Genomic DNA, 18,794 nt, shown 5'->3' on the forward strand with positions numbered 1-18,794 from the left:
AGTTTCCTATTTGAAAGCAAATTGACCCATGGTCTCTGGCTGTGAAATGCACAATATTGGGAACAGGATGCTGATGCCATATTTCTTGGCCCAAACTTTTCCACCACTGGAAAATCACAAGCTAGTCCTGCCTTGAGGAACACACATTGGTAATCCTTCAATTCTTCAAGCTTCCAATAAATCTATCTCTCCATTCTGAAATGAAATATAGCTGACAGTGATTTTCCAGAAGGGGAATTGCTCCAAGTCTTTAGACAAATTAGACCCAAATTTAATATAAGAGCTAGCAAAAAACCCCAAACCAAATAATTTATCTAGTTTACCACTTCTAGTTTAAAGAAGTCTTGGCTCCAAATTCTGCTCATGAAGAAAGATGCTTGTTTTGAATAAACAAACAGATATATAACATGAGACTATTTCAATAATCAACCTAAGTGCCTCCTCAGGAAGGCTTCAGTAGTTGCATTCTACTAAACAGCAGAATGAACCTACCAGGAATCCAGGGCTTTCTCTCAGTCCTGTTCTCATACCTTCACTCCAGGACAACACATGCTGAATCCTTCTGTTTCCAAAATCCAGGACTTTATGCACCTTCCCCTAATGGAATTGTAGTGTCCTCAGGAACTGACTAAACTTACTGAAGATGAAGACAGAGAAAGGCATAATTTTCAGGACTATTCTGCAGGATGCACTGGAGGAATAAGGGTATGAATTAAACAAAGAGTTCCATCCTGATTAATTTTTTCCAAATGAGTTTAAAAAGCACTTATTTTATTCGTAGTAAATGCCCACTACCCTCAGGGTAAATGCTCAGGCAGACCTCCAGACTGTGAGAACATAAAAACCCCTTGCTACTAAAAATAAATCCAAGATGAGCCCATAGCTTGAAGTGACAACTTTTTATTTTAGGCAAAAACAAAAAAAAAAAAAAAGGCCAAAACATTCCGCTATTGCAGTTTGTAAAATTTTCACTGTTTTCAGTAGAAACAGTTTACAAATCAGAATGCAATATTCAAATAACATTGTGCAAAATTGTACTGGCATAACTACACATAGCAAAAAGACTAGTGTAAATCAAGAATTCCACTGAAATTAGTTGAGCTGCTCCAGTTTTACAACAGTGTACATCACCTCGGAATAGGCCCTTTTTTGCAGAACATCCCTGGAATTCCCCTTGCTTACAAAAATTGCTTTACATGCAACAAGTAACCTATCAGTACAACATAAGCAAGAACATCTCCACAAGTTATCACAGTGTAACAGAGGAAAACATGTCAGCCAATTTCATACAAAGGCAAATCTAATGGCAGTTTTGAACATCCCTTGACTGCTGCCCTCTCAAATTGCACATTTCAAGATAGGAAATAACTTAGAATGAAGCCAAGCTATGTTCTTAACTATCAGTACATTGACAATTAGGATGGATGATGTGTTCAGAAGGGGGTTGTTTTCTTTTTTTAGCTTAGTAGATTTTCCAAAGGGAGTTGTTTGAAGAGTTTGTGTAATAAATGTTAATTTGCAGTGTTATCAGGCCAAGTCCTCTTCTGCTATTCAGATAGACCTGTCAACACTACAGAAGTCTCTGTAGTCAAATACAAATCCCAATGAACAGCTATTAAACAAAGACCATACCTTAAGTATTTACTGATGACATGCAATGAAACCAAGCAAGCAGTAATAGGATTCCATTTACGTTTGAAGCATTCAGAAAGAGCCCATTGTGGTTCAGCTGGGGTACAGGACTGGAATTTCACTGAAAATTTGTGAATGGTTAACATTCTCTCCCCACTTGACCTACAAAGTAACAGTTTCCAAACAATGCATCTAAGTAATTCTTTGTATAAACAGAACACTAAGAGCGGAACTGATTTTCAGAGTTTCTGAATGCTCACAAACTCACATCAAGGAAATACACAGGTACATCTTGCAGTGATTAGTCACTTCATTTTCCTGTATACCCATATTCAGAAAAACAATTCCACAAGAATTCTTTGATCAGAGTAAAACCAATTGTTCCCCAGTGCTTTTCACCTCCCTAGGTTATGAAGGGCTTAACTTCTATTGTCTTTCCTAAGAGCAAACATTGTTGGTTTAACATATATCAACATGGCTCAGGTCTAAGTCATCTAATGAAGAGCACAGACCTGAACTACGGAATTACATGGAGAAAGCAAAGTCCTGATGTTGTCAAGTGTTTGGGTGATTTTATTTCCTTTTTGCAGCTTATATTAATCTCATGAGGACAAGTAAGACCAACACACAATCTTTGCTTTAGAGATGCCTCTAAGTACGCATCAGTTCTGGAAGGGAACAGCTCTGCAAGTCTGTACATAGGAAAAAAATAGTAAAAGGTTCTCAAAAATACCAGCTTTGCCTCCAAGTACACAGATAAAAGAAGCAGACCTATCCAGACTGTATGTGTGCACGCACACCATGAGTCAAATGGAAATCAAGACCCAAGAAGTCACCCTGCAGGAACAATCTCTCTAACTGCAAGTCTCTGGCAACTGCCTACACATCCGCTGCCCTCACAGTTTGATGAAGAAGCTGTCAAGTACTCAGCACGGAAACATTTAGCAAGGAAATATGGACATCACTGGGTTTCTGTGAAGATATCAGTCAGCATTTTAGAGATGGCAAAGAGAGAAGGTTTCACAGAATTCACCAAGGAATTACTGTGGCACTACTGAATTCTCTTAATCAGCAACAAGAAGTTCAGCCTGAGGCAGAGGAAAAGGTTAATGGATATGACTTTGCTTCCTTCTTCCCAAAAAGCTCAGCCTCAGTGTTTTTCAACAGTCTCAGAGTCTGAATTCCAGGAAATTGTATTTTAGAACAAATCAAAAAATAGCCCTGAGACTAAACATACTTTATAAGAGCTGCTATTGCTTTACGTAAATCAAACACAACAATCATTTACTTCCACAGTAAGCAATATTTAATTTTCATTCCTTTTTTCCCCTCACTTGGGATATGTACCTGAAACCAAGAATTTCTTTCCAAGATATATGTACTTAAGCATTGTCAGTTACTTTGCCAAGTACTTATATACTACAGGATTATGGCACCAAGCAAGGAAAGAATAGCTGATGCAGGTCAAACTTTACCAAAGGACCCCTCTTCTCCTCTGCCTTTATTTTTTTTTAAAAAAAACAATTCTAATAATCACAATTGTCACCATGGACTTCATTATAATGAACTCCCTCCTTGTGATTTAAGTAGAACTTACAACTGGAGAAACATCATTTAGTATATCTCAAGATCAACTGCCAGTGTTGAACACAACCACTAGCCTTTCAGTGTGGCTAGAAGTGCAGAACATCAAGAAAACAAGAATATCAAATGTGTCAAGTTGTGCATAAAAATAGACCTTTACTTTTTCTTAAGCTACAAAGTAGGCAATCAAGGAACTGACTAGGTCTATGCATAGTTAGGATTTTCAGTAAGCCAAAAGAATTTGAACTCTTTCAGTAAAACTGTGCTTGTGTAATGCACAGGCCAGCTCCCCCAACAAATGAACATCCCACTCTATACATAAAAGAATCTTTAAAAAGCTTCATGCACTCTCAAAGCTATTTGCAAATAGATTTAAATACTTTAGCTAACAGCTATGTGATGGCACAAGACAGCACATAAAAAATTTAAGGCTAATTTTTGTCTGCACACGTCAAAGCTGGTCTCAGAACAAGAGCTGTCATATTTTCTTAACTCTGAGTTTTTAGTGTGGATTCATAATAAACTTGAGCTGCCACAGCAATAGTAGAGTTGTCCTGCATATAAAAAAGACTGAATGTTGTCCTGAATGCAGTTTTTTTTATAAAAAGCAAAAACTTCACACATTTACATTTGGTTTTTAGCAGAGCAGCTCACTAATTTGTACAGTACATTGTCCAACAACATACAAGGTAAACTACCAGAGAGATACTCGAAGTACTACAACAACAGGTGCAAAAGAAAGTCCTAAGGTAAGAAAGCCCACTGCTGTTTGGGAGAGTCACACTGTGATGAAAACAAACATCAGAATGCATTTTGGTGAAGTCAGTTAAGTGTCAAGGCTGTAATAAAGGCTATTTGTTAACTTTAGCCCTTCTTAATGGCTCTTAACCATTCAGTTAAGATCTCCTAATAAAGCACTAGGCAGTTTGGCAACAATGAAGTTCTTTACATGCTACCGTTACAGAAATAGAAAACAGACTTAAAAGCACTTCCTTCACCTGAATATGATCTGGATTCAGTCACACCAGGTTTAAACAAACCTATCTAAAGCAGTTAATTTTAGACTTCAAATTGCACTGTAGTGTTTCAGAAGAAACAAATTAATATCCACAAAGCTTAGAAAAGAACTATCAACTGGCAAAATTACACAAGTTTGATGCACAAAGCTGCTTATTTTTAAAACTCTGTTCCTCAACAACTCCAGATGACTGATAATGTCAGGTGCAAATCAAAACTGTTACTTCAAAACAATCCTGTCCATTTTCATGGGAAGATAGATAGTAAACCAAATTACACTTATTTGCTAATTTAATAGGTGAAATACTTTTCATACCTCCTGGTACAATTTTAATTTATTGATTTTTTTTTTGCATTATGTTTTCAGAATACTATAAATAGAGAACCTGCACATTCTAGTATGATTTACACTTACTTGCTGAATAAAGTACATGCAATTGTAGTTACTAATAAAGGATTTAAAGGAACAGCAAATATGCATCAAAATTATGATTATTATCTGCACACATATGCAGGGGGTTCGTTCTCTCAAATGAAATGTTTGCAAGCAAATTCATCATATTAAGCACTGAACAAGACTGCTATATTTGCAGTATCGTCTTTAAATAGTTGCCATTATGAGGAGACCTGAGAATACAACTGATCCATGGAAGCTATGTAAATACAGGTTGTGTATATGCAAGCCAGTGAGACCTGTTTGTGTGTAACAGACCAATATTCAGACCCAGACACTGCCCACAATGACACTAACTTTGAAATTACTGAATCTGTTAAAGAGGTACAAGATCAACTTGTTTTGTAAGTGACTACAACACTGGTATTCAGGTCATTGCAGTTTTCTGCATATCTTTAATTCTATGAACTCAAACCCAAGTAATGCACTCCAGGAACACGAGAAACCTCAGTGAAGTTCCTGAACAGTTGCTGTTTGCAGTTGCCTTTCCCCCCCATTTCTTTTATTGTAATTTCAAAGCAACCGTTAACTGCCACATTATCAGGACAAACCAAGTATCAAAAAAATCCTGTTTTACATGCCAGCCTAAGCTGCTAGTCAAAAAGAGAGAACATATCTGCTGCTGTAAACTTCTGCATAACAGATATCATGCCTGACAAACCATCACCTTCAACGGACACACAAGCACCACTAGGACAAAAGGGAGGGAACCATGCACAGGTATTTCAGTATTATGTGGCCACGGTCTATAATACAGTGATGAGTCACGTCAGAGCAAATTTGTACCAAGAGTGATTAATGATTCAGGCTGACTCATAAAGACCTAAGCAAGCCTGTAAGAACCAAGTATTTTCTGAAAGGAAGAATACTGAGTAAGAAGATAATATGTTTTTTCCCTACATCTGCACAAAAATTCTGTGGACAAATAGAACAATACCAGGGCAAGTGCTTTAAAATGTGATTTTCCAGCCAATAAACCAACACTAGTAGGAATTCCGTGAAGGAAGGAGTTTTAAGATTGTGACTTACCAGAAGCACAAATTTTTTATATAAAAAAAAAAGTACACAATATACTAACACTGTTTTTGCATACTCTTCTGTTTTAGAAGTTTCAAACGCATTAACTTGTCTTGCTTTGTTTAGGTCTGAGGCTGTTCAGCAAGGTCACATAATTCAAGACTGCTGTAATAGTCCAGCAATCCTTTGGTCCCATCAGCTGTAAGCCAGCCAAGTATAAAAGAACCTTCCCTACCAAAGGAAAAAAAGAAAAGAAAAATAAAAAAAAAAAAAGGAAAAGAAAGGGTAGGGGGATCATCACCAGGAAACACCATCTGCTACAAACCAGAAAAGGCAAAATTTTGTTACAAAATACACATTTTCATACAAAAGACATCTTGCAAAACCATCTGATTGCCCCTCCCTCTGCAGATCACAATGGTAAATGGGATCAGCTGGCTGGTCTTGAGACTTGTTTTAATGGGGAAAAAAAAGTCAGAGGACACACACCATCACAACAACTGGTCCTTTAAATGGATAAGGATTATGACAGTCTTTGTTTTCACCAGTGTTTAAAAAAAGCAGGAGAGAAACAAAACCAGAGTCTTCAAAAGCAGAATGTACAACAGCCTATCAGCTGCTGCATTCTCCTGAACTTCTCAATGTGCTACCAAACTGTCAATTATACAAACAGTTTGATTATGGCAGTGCCATAATTGTTAAAACAATGCATGTGTGTGATCAGAAAGGTCCAGTCAATTGGTTCCATTTTTCCCCAGTAGTTGCCCAGAAAAATGTCAAGACAATCTAAATTATTCTTCAGCTTCCTCAATACATCCTGACTGCTGGAGCAGAGAGGTCTGTGGTATTACTGTACTTGTTCCCCGAGAGATCCTGTCTTGATCTGTGTTTGTAGTCAAGGAGGCCATAGAAATGGGCTGTAACAAACCAGGCGTCATGCTGGAGGAGACAGTCAGGCTGTGTGTAGTGCCCTTAAGTGTGAGATCCTGTGTAGGAAGAAGTGGCTTGAGGATGCTGACAAGACAGAAAGCAGAGCCACTTTTCGGAATGAAATTCACTTTGTTCTTGTCAGGGCAATAGAAGGCCGGAATTTCATGCAATGGCTTTGGCCTAGAAATAAAATACACACAATAGTTTTATGGAACAATCAAATTCTGCCAATGGCAGGGATGTATTGCTGAACACATCATCAGAAACAAGTTGAGATTTCCATCTGAAGTATTTCAGCTACTCAATAATGCCTTAATGACACTCACAGCATACAGCAAATGACAAGATGGTTTAAACTGCTTGTTTCCCTGTGCTGCAAGGCAGCAGCATGTTCTTAGGGCAGGTTGTTTCCAAACCTAAGGAACCCAACCAACTTCATGCTTGATTATAAACCCTATCCATGAGTTAGCACATTCATTATATGAGAAAGTATTTTCAATAGTGTTCTCCAGAAACTTTCACAACCCAACCAGTTCTGCCTCACATACAGACACTATTTATACAGCAAGCCCTGTAAAAGAAAGCTGGCACAGCAATGATCCTAATATTGCATATCTCAAAGGGGTTCATGATCATCAGGGAATCCCCTTTTCTATACTTTTGCCTTCTTTGCATGTCCACATGAGTGTGCCCTGACTCACCTCAGAAGATGACCCCAATCTTACTAAAAAACTCAATGCATAGAGTAAAATGTAGTTTTCATGATCAAGTACTTATAAACTGAGAAGGAAGTTTGGAACATATATTTAGATCCTGACTTGCAGTTTTGCCATCTCATCATAGAACTCAGCCTAATACATGCTTTAAGAAAAACAGAGCTGGAATGAAAATCATGGATAGCTTCAGAATGCCTTCTGTGTTCACTTCTGTGTTCTAATGCTGCAATGTAAATCTACTTTAGCCAAAGATGGACCTATAGAAATTTGCTTTAAAGTCTCTTTACTGCTTGAAAATAGCCATCAGAAATTTTTATTCACTTTTTGCTGTTGCCAGCATTGTCCTTTAGCCTATAAGCTCTTCCTCCCTTCCTTGTGTTTGTAAAAGAGCTATGTTCACTTCTTTGTTTCACTAAGCCAAGCAAGCCAATCTTCCAGTGTATTCTTGTAGAGATACTTCATTCTAAAAAGTAATTCTGTTAAAGAAATAGGGTACATTTCCATGCTAGCCGATTCTCCCAAATGTCCAGAAAATTCAACCCCTCCTGTAAATTTTTTTCCCAAATGAAAATTGTGTAGGGAATTATAAAACAGAAATTATGTTAAACAAAGGTTGAGCTTTAAATAGTTGCACTCATCTATTCCACTTGCACATGGAATTCAAGTAACAGAAAAGATGTTTTTCATGAGACTGAAGTGTCTGAGGACTGCCATAGCCAGGTCGAAACTTCTGTAGAAGCCTGTTTCACTCTACAGCAGAACAGTTACATAGAGAGGACTTCCAAAAAGGAAGGCAAATATAAGTCAAACTGCAATAGAGCATGTTCCTGTAGCAAGTGAATACTAACTATCTGTTGGCAACACAGTTTACACACTAAAATAGAGAAAGGTGACTTCAGTTACTGTAACGCTTCCCACACTGCTATGGGACAGCTGTAGAGACCTCTCAAAATCCATTTGCACAGGTCAGCCAAGCTCATTTTTTTTAAACTAACATGTATACTAGATGGCACTCTTAAGATAGTAGAGGCATAAGAGAATTGTAACCAATCTATACTCCTTGTGTGACGAGATGAAGGTTTTAACTGCAGGCTAAGATTCTTGCATACAAGTGACATATGGCTATAAAAACTCCTCTGAAATAATAATAAAACATAACCTCCCAGAATATTCCCAAATGACAGAAGTTATCTTATTCAGAATAAACAAAGCATCAAATACTCTGGGTCAAGCTCACTCCTGTCACTAGAAGGTTCACAACTACATGGATTGAGCTGAAAAGAATATGGTCTTGTGTAGTAGATGTGCCTGTAAATCTGCGACATACATCAGATGATGCACCTGCACTACAGCCTGTTATTACCCGATTATTTGAGTTCTCCCACTAAATGCCAGGTAAGACACTCCTCTCAAATTATGCTGGTTTTTAAAAAAACATCAGTCAACATTTTCACATTAAATTCCAGCAGTATACATACAGATATGTATATAAAAATAATATAATACAAATATGTTTATAATATATAAATTTCAGGAAATACATACAGATATGCCAGTATATAGTCACATCAAAAAACAGAGATCAGGCTGTTAGCATGGCTTTAGCAACTGGACTAATAACTTCTATCTGACACAAAATCAACAAAGCAATAATTAATCTGATTGTTAGATATTTTTTCTTATGTAGAAAAAATCAACTTACAAGTTTTCCTCAAAGACTTTCACCTTTTCACAGCCCTCAGGAGGTTCACGCTTGAACATGTAGCTGTTGTTGGGTTTTGGCGAGGTAGCGTATTTTGGCAAGGGAGAATTATTCCCATTTTCTGCAGGAACAGAGTTTCTCATTACTTATATGTGACACACTATAAAAAAGCCACAAGAGCTACCTTTAAATGCCCCCTGAATTTAAAGCCACTTCATTAACAATTAAATTCAAAAACATTTTGGCCTTCAAAGCCTTCATTTGCAAATAAGCTTTCTTATCTCAATTCCTTTCCTTCTTTCTATTTCTCCTTATAAGACTTTCAGGCTCCTCTGAAATCTCTGATCATTCCTGGACACTTTCAGTTTGCAACTGCAAACCTAAGTCTATGGTTCTGTGCTGTCAAAAGAAATAGTCAGAAGCCATATTCTTTAAAAAAATGAAATAGGTTTATGTTGAACTATAAAATTCCCATAGGATCTGTCAAAAGATTTCAGATAAAAATAAACAATAATTAAATAAACCCTGAACAAAAACTTTTATGGGTGTGTGTATGAAATGCCACAAGATTGCAGATTTTGGCCAAGATCATAAAAAATACCTGACATAAGCAACAGGACTACTATGCTGTTTCACCTGATACTGTACATTCTTGCTTCTTCAACCTGCTTAAAATACTCAAATAATCTATTATTTAAAAGAAAAGCTTTTATGGAAGCACATTCCTCAGTCACATCTATCCAGCTTTAATTAATACGTGCACACACAGTATTTAGAACAATTTGGAAAAAAACAGAACACATGCAAAAAAACCCACATTCTACCAGTTCTCTACGCAGGGAGCAACCCTCTATTTTACCTATGTAGTTATGGACATCACGTAAGTTCAGCATTGTTGAACTTTTAAAGTGACACGGTACCTTTATCTCTGGAATCACCAAGCAGATCATCTGCAGAACATGGACTTTCCTCACTGCCTTCATTACAGATGGTGAGAAATGAGGTTGGAGATACTGACTGGGAGCGGCTGCTGTTGTTACTGCCCTTGTCTGCTCCACCGGGTGTTTGGGTATCAATGCTGCGAGTGCTGCTGCTGCGCTGCACCAATGGGGGTGGAGCACGGTGCCCATCTGGAATATCTTGAGGCTGTTAAAAATTAAAGGTATCACACAGCTGCTCTGTCTGGGTAGCAATTTCTTTAAATGCAGTAATGGTGAAGGTCTTTTTGGGTTTCATAAAACCATTTGAGGTAGAAAATTTTATTTGTTACATGCAACTCCAAAATAAACTAAAATGTCAGAAACTAAAATGGCTCAGAAACTAAGGACAAACAGATTTCACATCGTCACAGAATTGCTGAGGCTGGAAGGAACCTCTTGAAGTTATCAAGTTTAACATCTCTGCTCAAGCGGACTCAGGTAGAACAGTGTGTCCAGGACCCTGTCTAGTCCAGTTTTTAATATCTCCACAGACAATGATTCCACAACTTCTCTGGGCAACTTGCTCTGCATTTTGCACACCCTCACACATTAAAAAAAAACCAAAACCAAAACCCTAACATTTTTAAATTTATGCCCACTGTCCCTTGCACCATCACTGGGCACTACTGAGAAGAGACCAGCTCCCTCCATTTCTGCACATATTTATGCACATTGATAAGATCCCTGGAGCTGTCTCTCTTTAAGGCTGAACACTCCCATCTCTCTCAGCTTTTCTTCACACCAGACATTCTGCTTCCTTAATCATCTTCACAGCCTGTATTTATGATACCTTATTACTAAATTTACCTCTAAAAACCACTAAAATAAATTGAACATTAAAAATGGGAAAATTATGGTTCACCTAGGATGGGGACAGTTCAGCATGAGCAAAAAAGAGTTACTACAAAAACTCAAAACAGACATTTTGCTTTTTCCCATTCTACTGAGATTTCTTATTTAGAGGACAAGGTTTAGATTCAAGCTTAAACTCTTCCACTCCTTTTGCTTTCCAAGAGACTTTTTATTTATGAGAAAACAATCAATACAAATATAAATAAAATCAATTCCAGACAAATTTAAAAATGGTGCAAAATAAAGTTTATGACTTGATCTCAAAGCAAAACCAAAATAATTATATAGAGCAATTGGTGGCAGATACATACAACAAGTTGTTCCTCTTTGTCTCCTGTCTCCTTTATTATTATCTCAATCTCCTGATTCAATCCTTCTACACTGTTTCGGAATCGTGACCCCGTTGATTTGGTAATAGGAATCACAGGAACAAGAGCACTCTTTGGGATGGGAGCCTAAAGAACCAGAGACAATAAGAAAACAATGTAGATTTATCTACAAAACAAAGTTACTATTTCTACCCAAAAGTGACCCTTGAAACAGAACAAATCTACACTTCAGTGTCAAGGATTAACACGAAACCATAATGATTGTGTTCAAATGGATGCTTGAACTGAAGACAGACATCCTGAATTTTGTTTCAAATCAAATTTCTAGCAGGAAAAGCTATATAACCTAGTCTCAAAATCTCCCCTGATATGATCTGCCTCTGGCTTGACATGGCTTTACAATGAATGAAACAGCAAACATGTAAATGTAAGTAATTTTGAAGCCTTTAAAATACATTCACATTTCTCCTAAAGTGAGCTATACCACAATGTCACATCACTTGTTGGATTGTAACCACATTAAAACTGTATTTTAACGGAAATCTGTGACCACCTGCAATAACATGACACATGCAGAAGGAAAATTATTCCACAAAATGCAAGACTGCACTATGTTAAAAGTCTCTGTACCAGAATACGAGAAGATTCTGCACTCCTTAAGCAGGGGTGTACTACAGGTAATGTAATGTAATACTTCCTGCAAACATTTAGTTCAACTGAAAGAACAGCACAACACCCTTAAGTCACAGTAGAATTCCCGTGTAAAAGTTCTGGATGCTATGGCCTAGTGTGCTATGATTGAGAGCAACTCCTCTACTGACTGAAGGGCCAGCATTATCTGGTCTTCAAAATGTATTTTTGTGAGGAGTTTTTATTTTAATTTTTCCTTTAAGTAACAAGACTACATAGACAGACACCGAAGCATTTTAATTTCCTGTGTACATTCTCAAACCACAAAAAGCTTGTCTGGCAGAAAACCCACCTCAGAAAAATTAATGTAAACAAGATATTTTAAGCACAGAACATAATGGAGACTTCTTGTCACAATCACAAATCTCTGCAGCAGCAAAACTCATGAATTATATTGGTTCTGCTTTCCTGAAATATTAGATTAGCCATAAAAAAACCAAACAACTCAAAAAAGACATGCACAAGAACTACGAAAGCTTCTGTTCAGGAAATGCTTGTTACTCTGTTTCTGTCAACAAAAACTAAATATTCTCATAGTGGCCAAACTTGTAAAGAGTTTCTAAAGTCTTGCCTAAAGATGAAAAAAAACACTGGAGAAGAACACAAAAGACTGAGAGAGCAACCCTGCTAATTCTGTTCCAAGCACAGCCTTGGATCAACGATTCAGTAAATTAATACAGGTTGATATTCAGTCACAATATAGATATATCAGCACAAGTTCAGGCTCTAAAGATTATTTATGCACCCAGTTATTCAATATATGCATTCTTAGAACAAACTGAGCTTGTTAAAAGTAGTACACAAGTACACTTAAAGATTTCAGCAGCCATTAGCAAAATGTGGCAACTCTTCACCTTTTAAATGTGATTGCTTACCACAAAAACTCTTAGGTTCATGCTACTATTTGAAGAACTCACAGTAGGTTCAGGGGAGTTCAATATAGTTCAGTACAGCATGTTTCACTTGCAAGAAAAAGAATATTCTTTACATGACTGAGGATGATTTCTTAGCCCAGGGTGCCAGAGAGTGGAAACATAAGGAGGTATCGTGACATGGGTAGAACAATCAGCCTCAAAATAAGAGACTTCTTATTAGAAATACTGCCTTCACAGAGGTCATGCAGGAATAGGCTACCAACCTTTGACCACTCATCTGAATACCTGGGAATGCTCACCACAAGGCAAGGTGCCAAGCACAGGATAATAACTCCTGTGCTCATACATTAACACATTGGCACAGAGTTTTCAGTTCTGAAACTTACAGGTATGGCATAAACTCACAAGGTAGGAAAAAGGGGTGATGACAAATCTAAATTTTTCACATGCTTTTCAGGAAAAATGCTCTAAGCTTTTCCAATTTTTGACAAGTAACAAAACTTTAAACAGGATCCCAGGACTTGTGATGCTTTTACATCAAGCCGCCTCTAGGTTGAATGGATCATGGTAACTCTACTCTAAAAATGAAGTGTTCCACCTACTGAGGTAGTAAGAGTGACACCAAAAAGACCCAAACCCCCAACACTGTAAAGTGCATGCAGTTGATCTCAGTACAAATAAATTGGTCAGACAATAGGAACGCATAGTTCCCAGGAAAATGAAAGGCACAGGGGCCTTGATGGTTCAGAGTGTCAAATAAAGATGTAGTATCAGCCAAGTGCACTGAGGAAAAAAGCATGTTGGAAAAAAATAATCCATTTGTTCTTCCAACTGGTTTCAGTTCTGGCCTCAATTCTAGTACCTCCATTATACCAACACTGAGAATATAGAAAGATCCCATTGTTTTGGCTCCTGTTTATAGTACCATGCAATTAATTCAAAATGTTCTCAGAAGCATCCTGAGATCACCTGAGCAGGCTATGACCTTTCTGCAAACTCTTCTCTCAGTTGAGATGGAAAGGAATATTTCTGGCATAATGAAAAAAACACACAAACAAAAAACATTCATTTGCTCTGAAAAAAAAATAGCAAGGACTTGATCAAGGTCCTCCCCAACTATTTCCTGATTGTGAGCAGAGGGTCAGGAACAGCTAACAAGCTTATTCTATAGAAATTGTGTGGGTTTCTTTCTTCACACAAAAATCCTATTGGAAAGAAGCACAAGTAAACAAATTAGAAGCTTAGTTGGCAAGAACCACAGAATTTTTTTCTATAATTCAAGAACTGTGGTAAAGTTTAAGTAAGGAAGAAAAGTAGGAAATGAATTCACTAAAATGTAACTAGATTTAACTAGAAGAGCATGTCATTTTCGAAATGTTAAACAGAGTTTACCCAGTGTCTGTGAAGGAACTACTGACACAATTTCCTAATGCTTTTTCTCATCTTGTCAGGAATCCAACTCCTTCAGCTCGGAAATCTTTACCCTTTAGAGTCAACAAACACAAAAGTTTCCTTCAAGCTAGGAATGTGATATAAAAATTTCAAAATATTCTAATTACTAAATTCTGGTTTCCACATAGTCCTTCCCACAAATCCTGAAGGAACAGAGCTACTGCCAGAAATTCTAGTTTAGCAGTCCTCAAAAAAAGAATGAGAAAACCCAGGAACTTTGCCCTTGATGACAACAGTTACAGATTTTCACTCTGAGTTAAAGAACAGCTGCTAAACGTCATTAATCTAAACTCTTCACTTACTCTTTGAATCCTCCTTTAACTTCTCCCCTTCACAAGTAGCTTGACACATCTGGCACGAAATTCACCAAGAAAAACAATGTTTTGTTTTGTAACACAATCCTGGAAAAGCTGCTTTGCTTCAATTTATATTTTATAGTTTGTTTCACAAGCCCAAAAACTAATTATCCATTGCATAATATTTTATTCACATACTATAAATTTGGGCAGAATGTAAAGACATCCATACCAGAAGCAAAATAACAAAATAATTATGATTCTTAAAAAGCTATATACATAATTTGGGGAGATATTTTTCATAATAGCAGCATTGTTGTTCATTTTTGAAATTAAAACTCACTAAGATGATCTGTGCTAAGGTGGTAATACCTTTGCATTCAGAAACTCACAAGTTTGTAGAATGCCAAGCAAACTTGTTAAAATGCATGTAATTTTCCAGTGCAGTAAAGGGCCTACATCAAAAGGTCCTCAGTATACCTTTGGCTGAAAATGTCCTCAGGTTCTACAAATTCAGATGAAACACCTTAATCAAGTACATTGATCTGTTTTTGTTTTCGTTTGCTTTTTTTAACCAACAGTTTGACACATTTTGTATGTTGATTTTCATTAACTTTCTCAGAACCCCCTAGGTCATTTATTTGTCTTTCTTCATTCAGAATTTTGGACTGTTTCGACTCAAGCAGTCACTTAAACCAGCAGCACAATATACTGCACCCACATTTCAGTAATGCTTAAATTCCTATGTCAAAAAATGTAATTCTAAAAAAAATTTCCTAAATATTTCCAGTAGCAGCAAGTTCAAACTACTGACAAATTGAATTCAAGAGGCACACAAATCCTGAAAAGTCATGATTCCTAATTAAATGTCCTACAGCAGGGATAAGAAGTTAGGGTCTGAGACAAAAAGTGCTAATGAGTTTTATACAAAGTAGGAGATAAGAAGAACAGAGCAAAAGAAATTCAAAACACTATTTTCTTATTTTCATTCTTGAAGTAGAACACATTCAAGGTACCTGACTTTGAAAGAATGACCAAGTTTTTCAACTGGTTTTCTTAAAGTTATTCAACAAAAATACACTTGAAAGAGGATCTGTGTTTCTAGAAGCCTATAATTTTTTTACACCTGCTATCAATTGAGCTAAAAATATTACACCTCTGTCAACCTGACCTCATTAGAAGCCTTGAAATAAAACTGAAACTGCACACGGAACATGTGGTGGCCTAACCATCACAGTTTTTGTAGAAGGGATTATTACTTTAAGTCTCAAGGCATAACAGGTGACAGGGGAAAAAGAGAAAATCTTAAAAAGGCTGAATGAAGTTATGAAGTGTGTAAACACTTAAATAATTCCATGGAACAGCCTTTTGTCATGTAAGATCTCTAAATCTCATCACAGTGTTAGAGGAGTCTTTGGCAAGACAAAATGTGCTCAGAACTACCTTTTATCTGAGCATACATTTTTACCAGCAGTTTGCTCCATGCCATAGTCTACATGCAAAGTCATAATTGTTACAGCAATATGTAATGAAGATGATGGTCTATAGTTTTAAATTTTATCTGTCATCCTTTTGTGGAACCTGCAGAATTCACTTTAAAAACCTTGCTTTAAGGATGTATTTAATTACCTGAAATTATTTGAAAGTGGGAGTTCAAAGCCAGCTCACTCAAGTAACAAAAAGATCTGGGCCCCCACTCACTAAAGCAGCCAAAAGAGCTCTACTTCATAGAACTCACCTATAGCTATGACATAATTAGCAGTCTGTGGTATTTCCAAGTTCCCGCTAAGACAAATCACAGCCTTGAAAGGACCTACAGGTAGTATTAGATACCCAACATGGCTGAAAAGCACACAGCCTTACCTGACTGTGGTTAATGGCTGCATGGTTGCCATGAAAAGGAGACTGTCTTTCCTTGTCCCGATGGTGCCTGCTGCTGTGTTTGCTTCTCTGCAGCTGTTGACGCAATTTTGCAATCTAATGAAAGAAAAATTCACATCAGATTTCAACAGGTGTATTCAGGTACACAGGTAATTTCATCCATTTATTCCATCACTTAGTTAAAATTATTTACTACCGTAACATTCATAATTATTGCCAGCACTAGATTATACTCAAGTTCTTGCAGACCTAGTAAGTTAGCTATCAGTTCAGCTGATGCTCAGAAGACACCTCTGGGGATTTAGTGAAAAAACTTGTAATACATGAAGTTGAAAGTAGTGAGGTCACTGCTGTTATCTCCTTCTTTGATGAAAAAATGTCACCTGCATTTAACATTTTCTTTCCCACACGTTTAAATATTTAAATATTAAATATAAATATTAATTGACCTGCATTGTTATATTAAATCAATATCAAATGAACAACTATTTCATATTTTTACCCACCATCTGTACAATTAAACAAAGTAGTAAAATACTCCTGTCTTCCTGAAGCATCATGGTATTGATGCATACCAAAAAAAAACATTTACTCCAAAATTATCTCAAGTAATGGCATTTCTGACCTCCTTTAGTTGTTCATTGCTGCCCCATGATGATGAACGTTTGTGTGAGCTTCTCTTCTTTTCTAAATATTCTTCAGCCCAGGCACTTTCTGTCTGTAGGAAGATGATTACAGGATTAATTAAAAAAGGTAATTGCTACTTTCTGGCAGAATATTTTTCAGACAAATTAGGAAAGAGAACATTTAAGATACACTAGATTCAGAACTGAAAGTGAACAGTAACCAACTAGAAGCCTTTCTCAAAGGTGAAGTACAAAAAAACACCAAACCCACAACTTTCAGACCTAGTGTAATATAGGGATGTGCTGGTTCCCTTCCAAATGACTGAGCATAAGGCACTACTCACAGCCAGATGTACCAGGGGCTGCTACAGAGCTCTGAAGAACCAGTGTGAGGGTGCAGAACTGGGGGGAGATGGTACATTTCATTTCCTGCACAGATGCTGACCTTGTTATTGCTGAAGAATTAGCAAGGGGAGCTTGGTGTAAGCACTGTGAAAGCCTGCACCAGCACAGCTTCAAAATCATGTTCTTGCTCTCAAGAATGAGAAAATGGAAAGCAAGGCATTTAAGCACCACTAGAGCTATTGCAAAGTAGGTAATAAATTTATTAATTCCTCAAAGGGCTCCAGGTTCACAGTTGACCCAGACCAAGCAGAAAGCAACACAGATAATACTAAGCTGGTTTCAGTAAGCCAAGAGAACCATTAGTGTTTAATAAAAAAAAACTCACGAACTTCTTATGGTGAGGGAGTTCTGAGAAATGCAACATATTGTTCAGACACACTGTATTTCAGGTAAGAAAATGCACAGGCAAGCCTGTGATAATGCTGCAAGCTTTATGAGCAGTTTGTATTTCCACCTAGCCGCCTCCAGGAATGTCTTCAAAAGCAGTGAACTGTAAAGGCTCTAAGAAGACAGACAGTAGCATCTATCAGGAATCTCTGAGCAGTCGCAGGAAATACACCTTATGAAGCAAGGGGAAGAATTTCTGGAAGCATTTTACACACTGAAAGAGACAGCAAATTCCTTAAAATTTATTCTTGCCACTATGCAGTTCTTAGCACACAGCTAAGCTAACCTCATTTTCTTGGATATCTCACTTTCTCCTATAGAAAAGAACTTTGATTGCCTCAAAGTCTTCACATATACAGTGTGCCTTGGTTGTTCTTACACATGAGACTAACAGCTTGCAGAAGCCACATGCTGACCTTTCATACCTCAGCTGCACTTGTATCAGAGAAACTCAAGTCTTTTGTGGTATTAATCCCTATTTTGCAGGGAATATGGAGCCTTAACTCCAAATATACAGGTTGTAACCCCACCAGTTTCAGTTACAGACACAAGTTTCATATAAATGAAACCTTCATTAACAGTACTTTTTAATCTTCATCATTCCAAATCAAAAACTAACTAGGATAAATCTGAATAATAGTTAATAGGGTTGCTTTGAAATTCCTATTTCATAGCAAAATCAGAATCCATTACAATCTGTTTCTCTAGAAAAGCACTCACTGATCTTTATCATAAGATAGAATAATTGATAACCCCCGTTCCCACGTACCAATTTTGTCTAGTCAATTCTCAAATGTCAATCAGGAGTATCATCCTATCCTCTAGCTCCTGGAACAGTAAGCTTTAACTACTAATTCTAGCTTCCCAACTCAGCACAACCATTGCACTTGCCTACAGGAGAATAATTAACACTCTTAATTAGTTTTTCCCTTTAATTTATATTTAAGACTTTGACTCAAGATTCAATAA

At 37.0% G+C, this 18,794-nt stretch overlaps 1 protein-coding gene across 1 annotated transcript in view; it reads right to left on the minus strand.

Moving 5' to 3' along the window:
• Window positions 1-884: 884 nt before the first annotated feature.
• The window catches only part of FAM117B (family with sequence similarity 117 member B), a 28,588-nt gene continuing 10,678 nt past the window's right edge, over window positions 885-18,794 (minus strand). The window contains exons 3-8 of the mRNA XM_005520022.3: window positions 17,033-17,125; window positions 16,390-16,503; window positions 11,196-11,339; window positions 9,973-10,198; window positions 9,053-9,173; window positions 885-6,814 (exon numbers count right to left, since the gene is read on the minus strand). Of these exons, the coding sequence (XP_005520079.3) occupies window positions 6,496-6,814; window positions 9,053-9,173; window positions 9,973-10,198; window positions 11,196-11,339; window positions 16,390-16,503; window positions 17,033-17,125 (1,017 nt within the window). The 3' untranslated portion in view covers window positions 885-6,495. The remainder of the gene's footprint in view (window positions 6,815-9,052; window positions 9,174-9,972; window positions 10,199-11,195; window positions 11,340-16,389; window positions 16,504-17,032; window positions 17,126-18,794) is intronic.

This window comes from Pseudopodoces humilis, chromosome 8, assembly GCF_049639895.1.
Source record: "Pseudopodoces humilis isolate 2021_Gansu_Grassland_sample_001 chromosome 8, ASM4963989v1, whole genome shotgun sequence".
Classification (NCBI taxonomy): Eukaryota; Metazoa; Chordata; class Aves; order Passeriformes; family Paridae; genus Pseudopodoces; species Pseudopodoces humilis.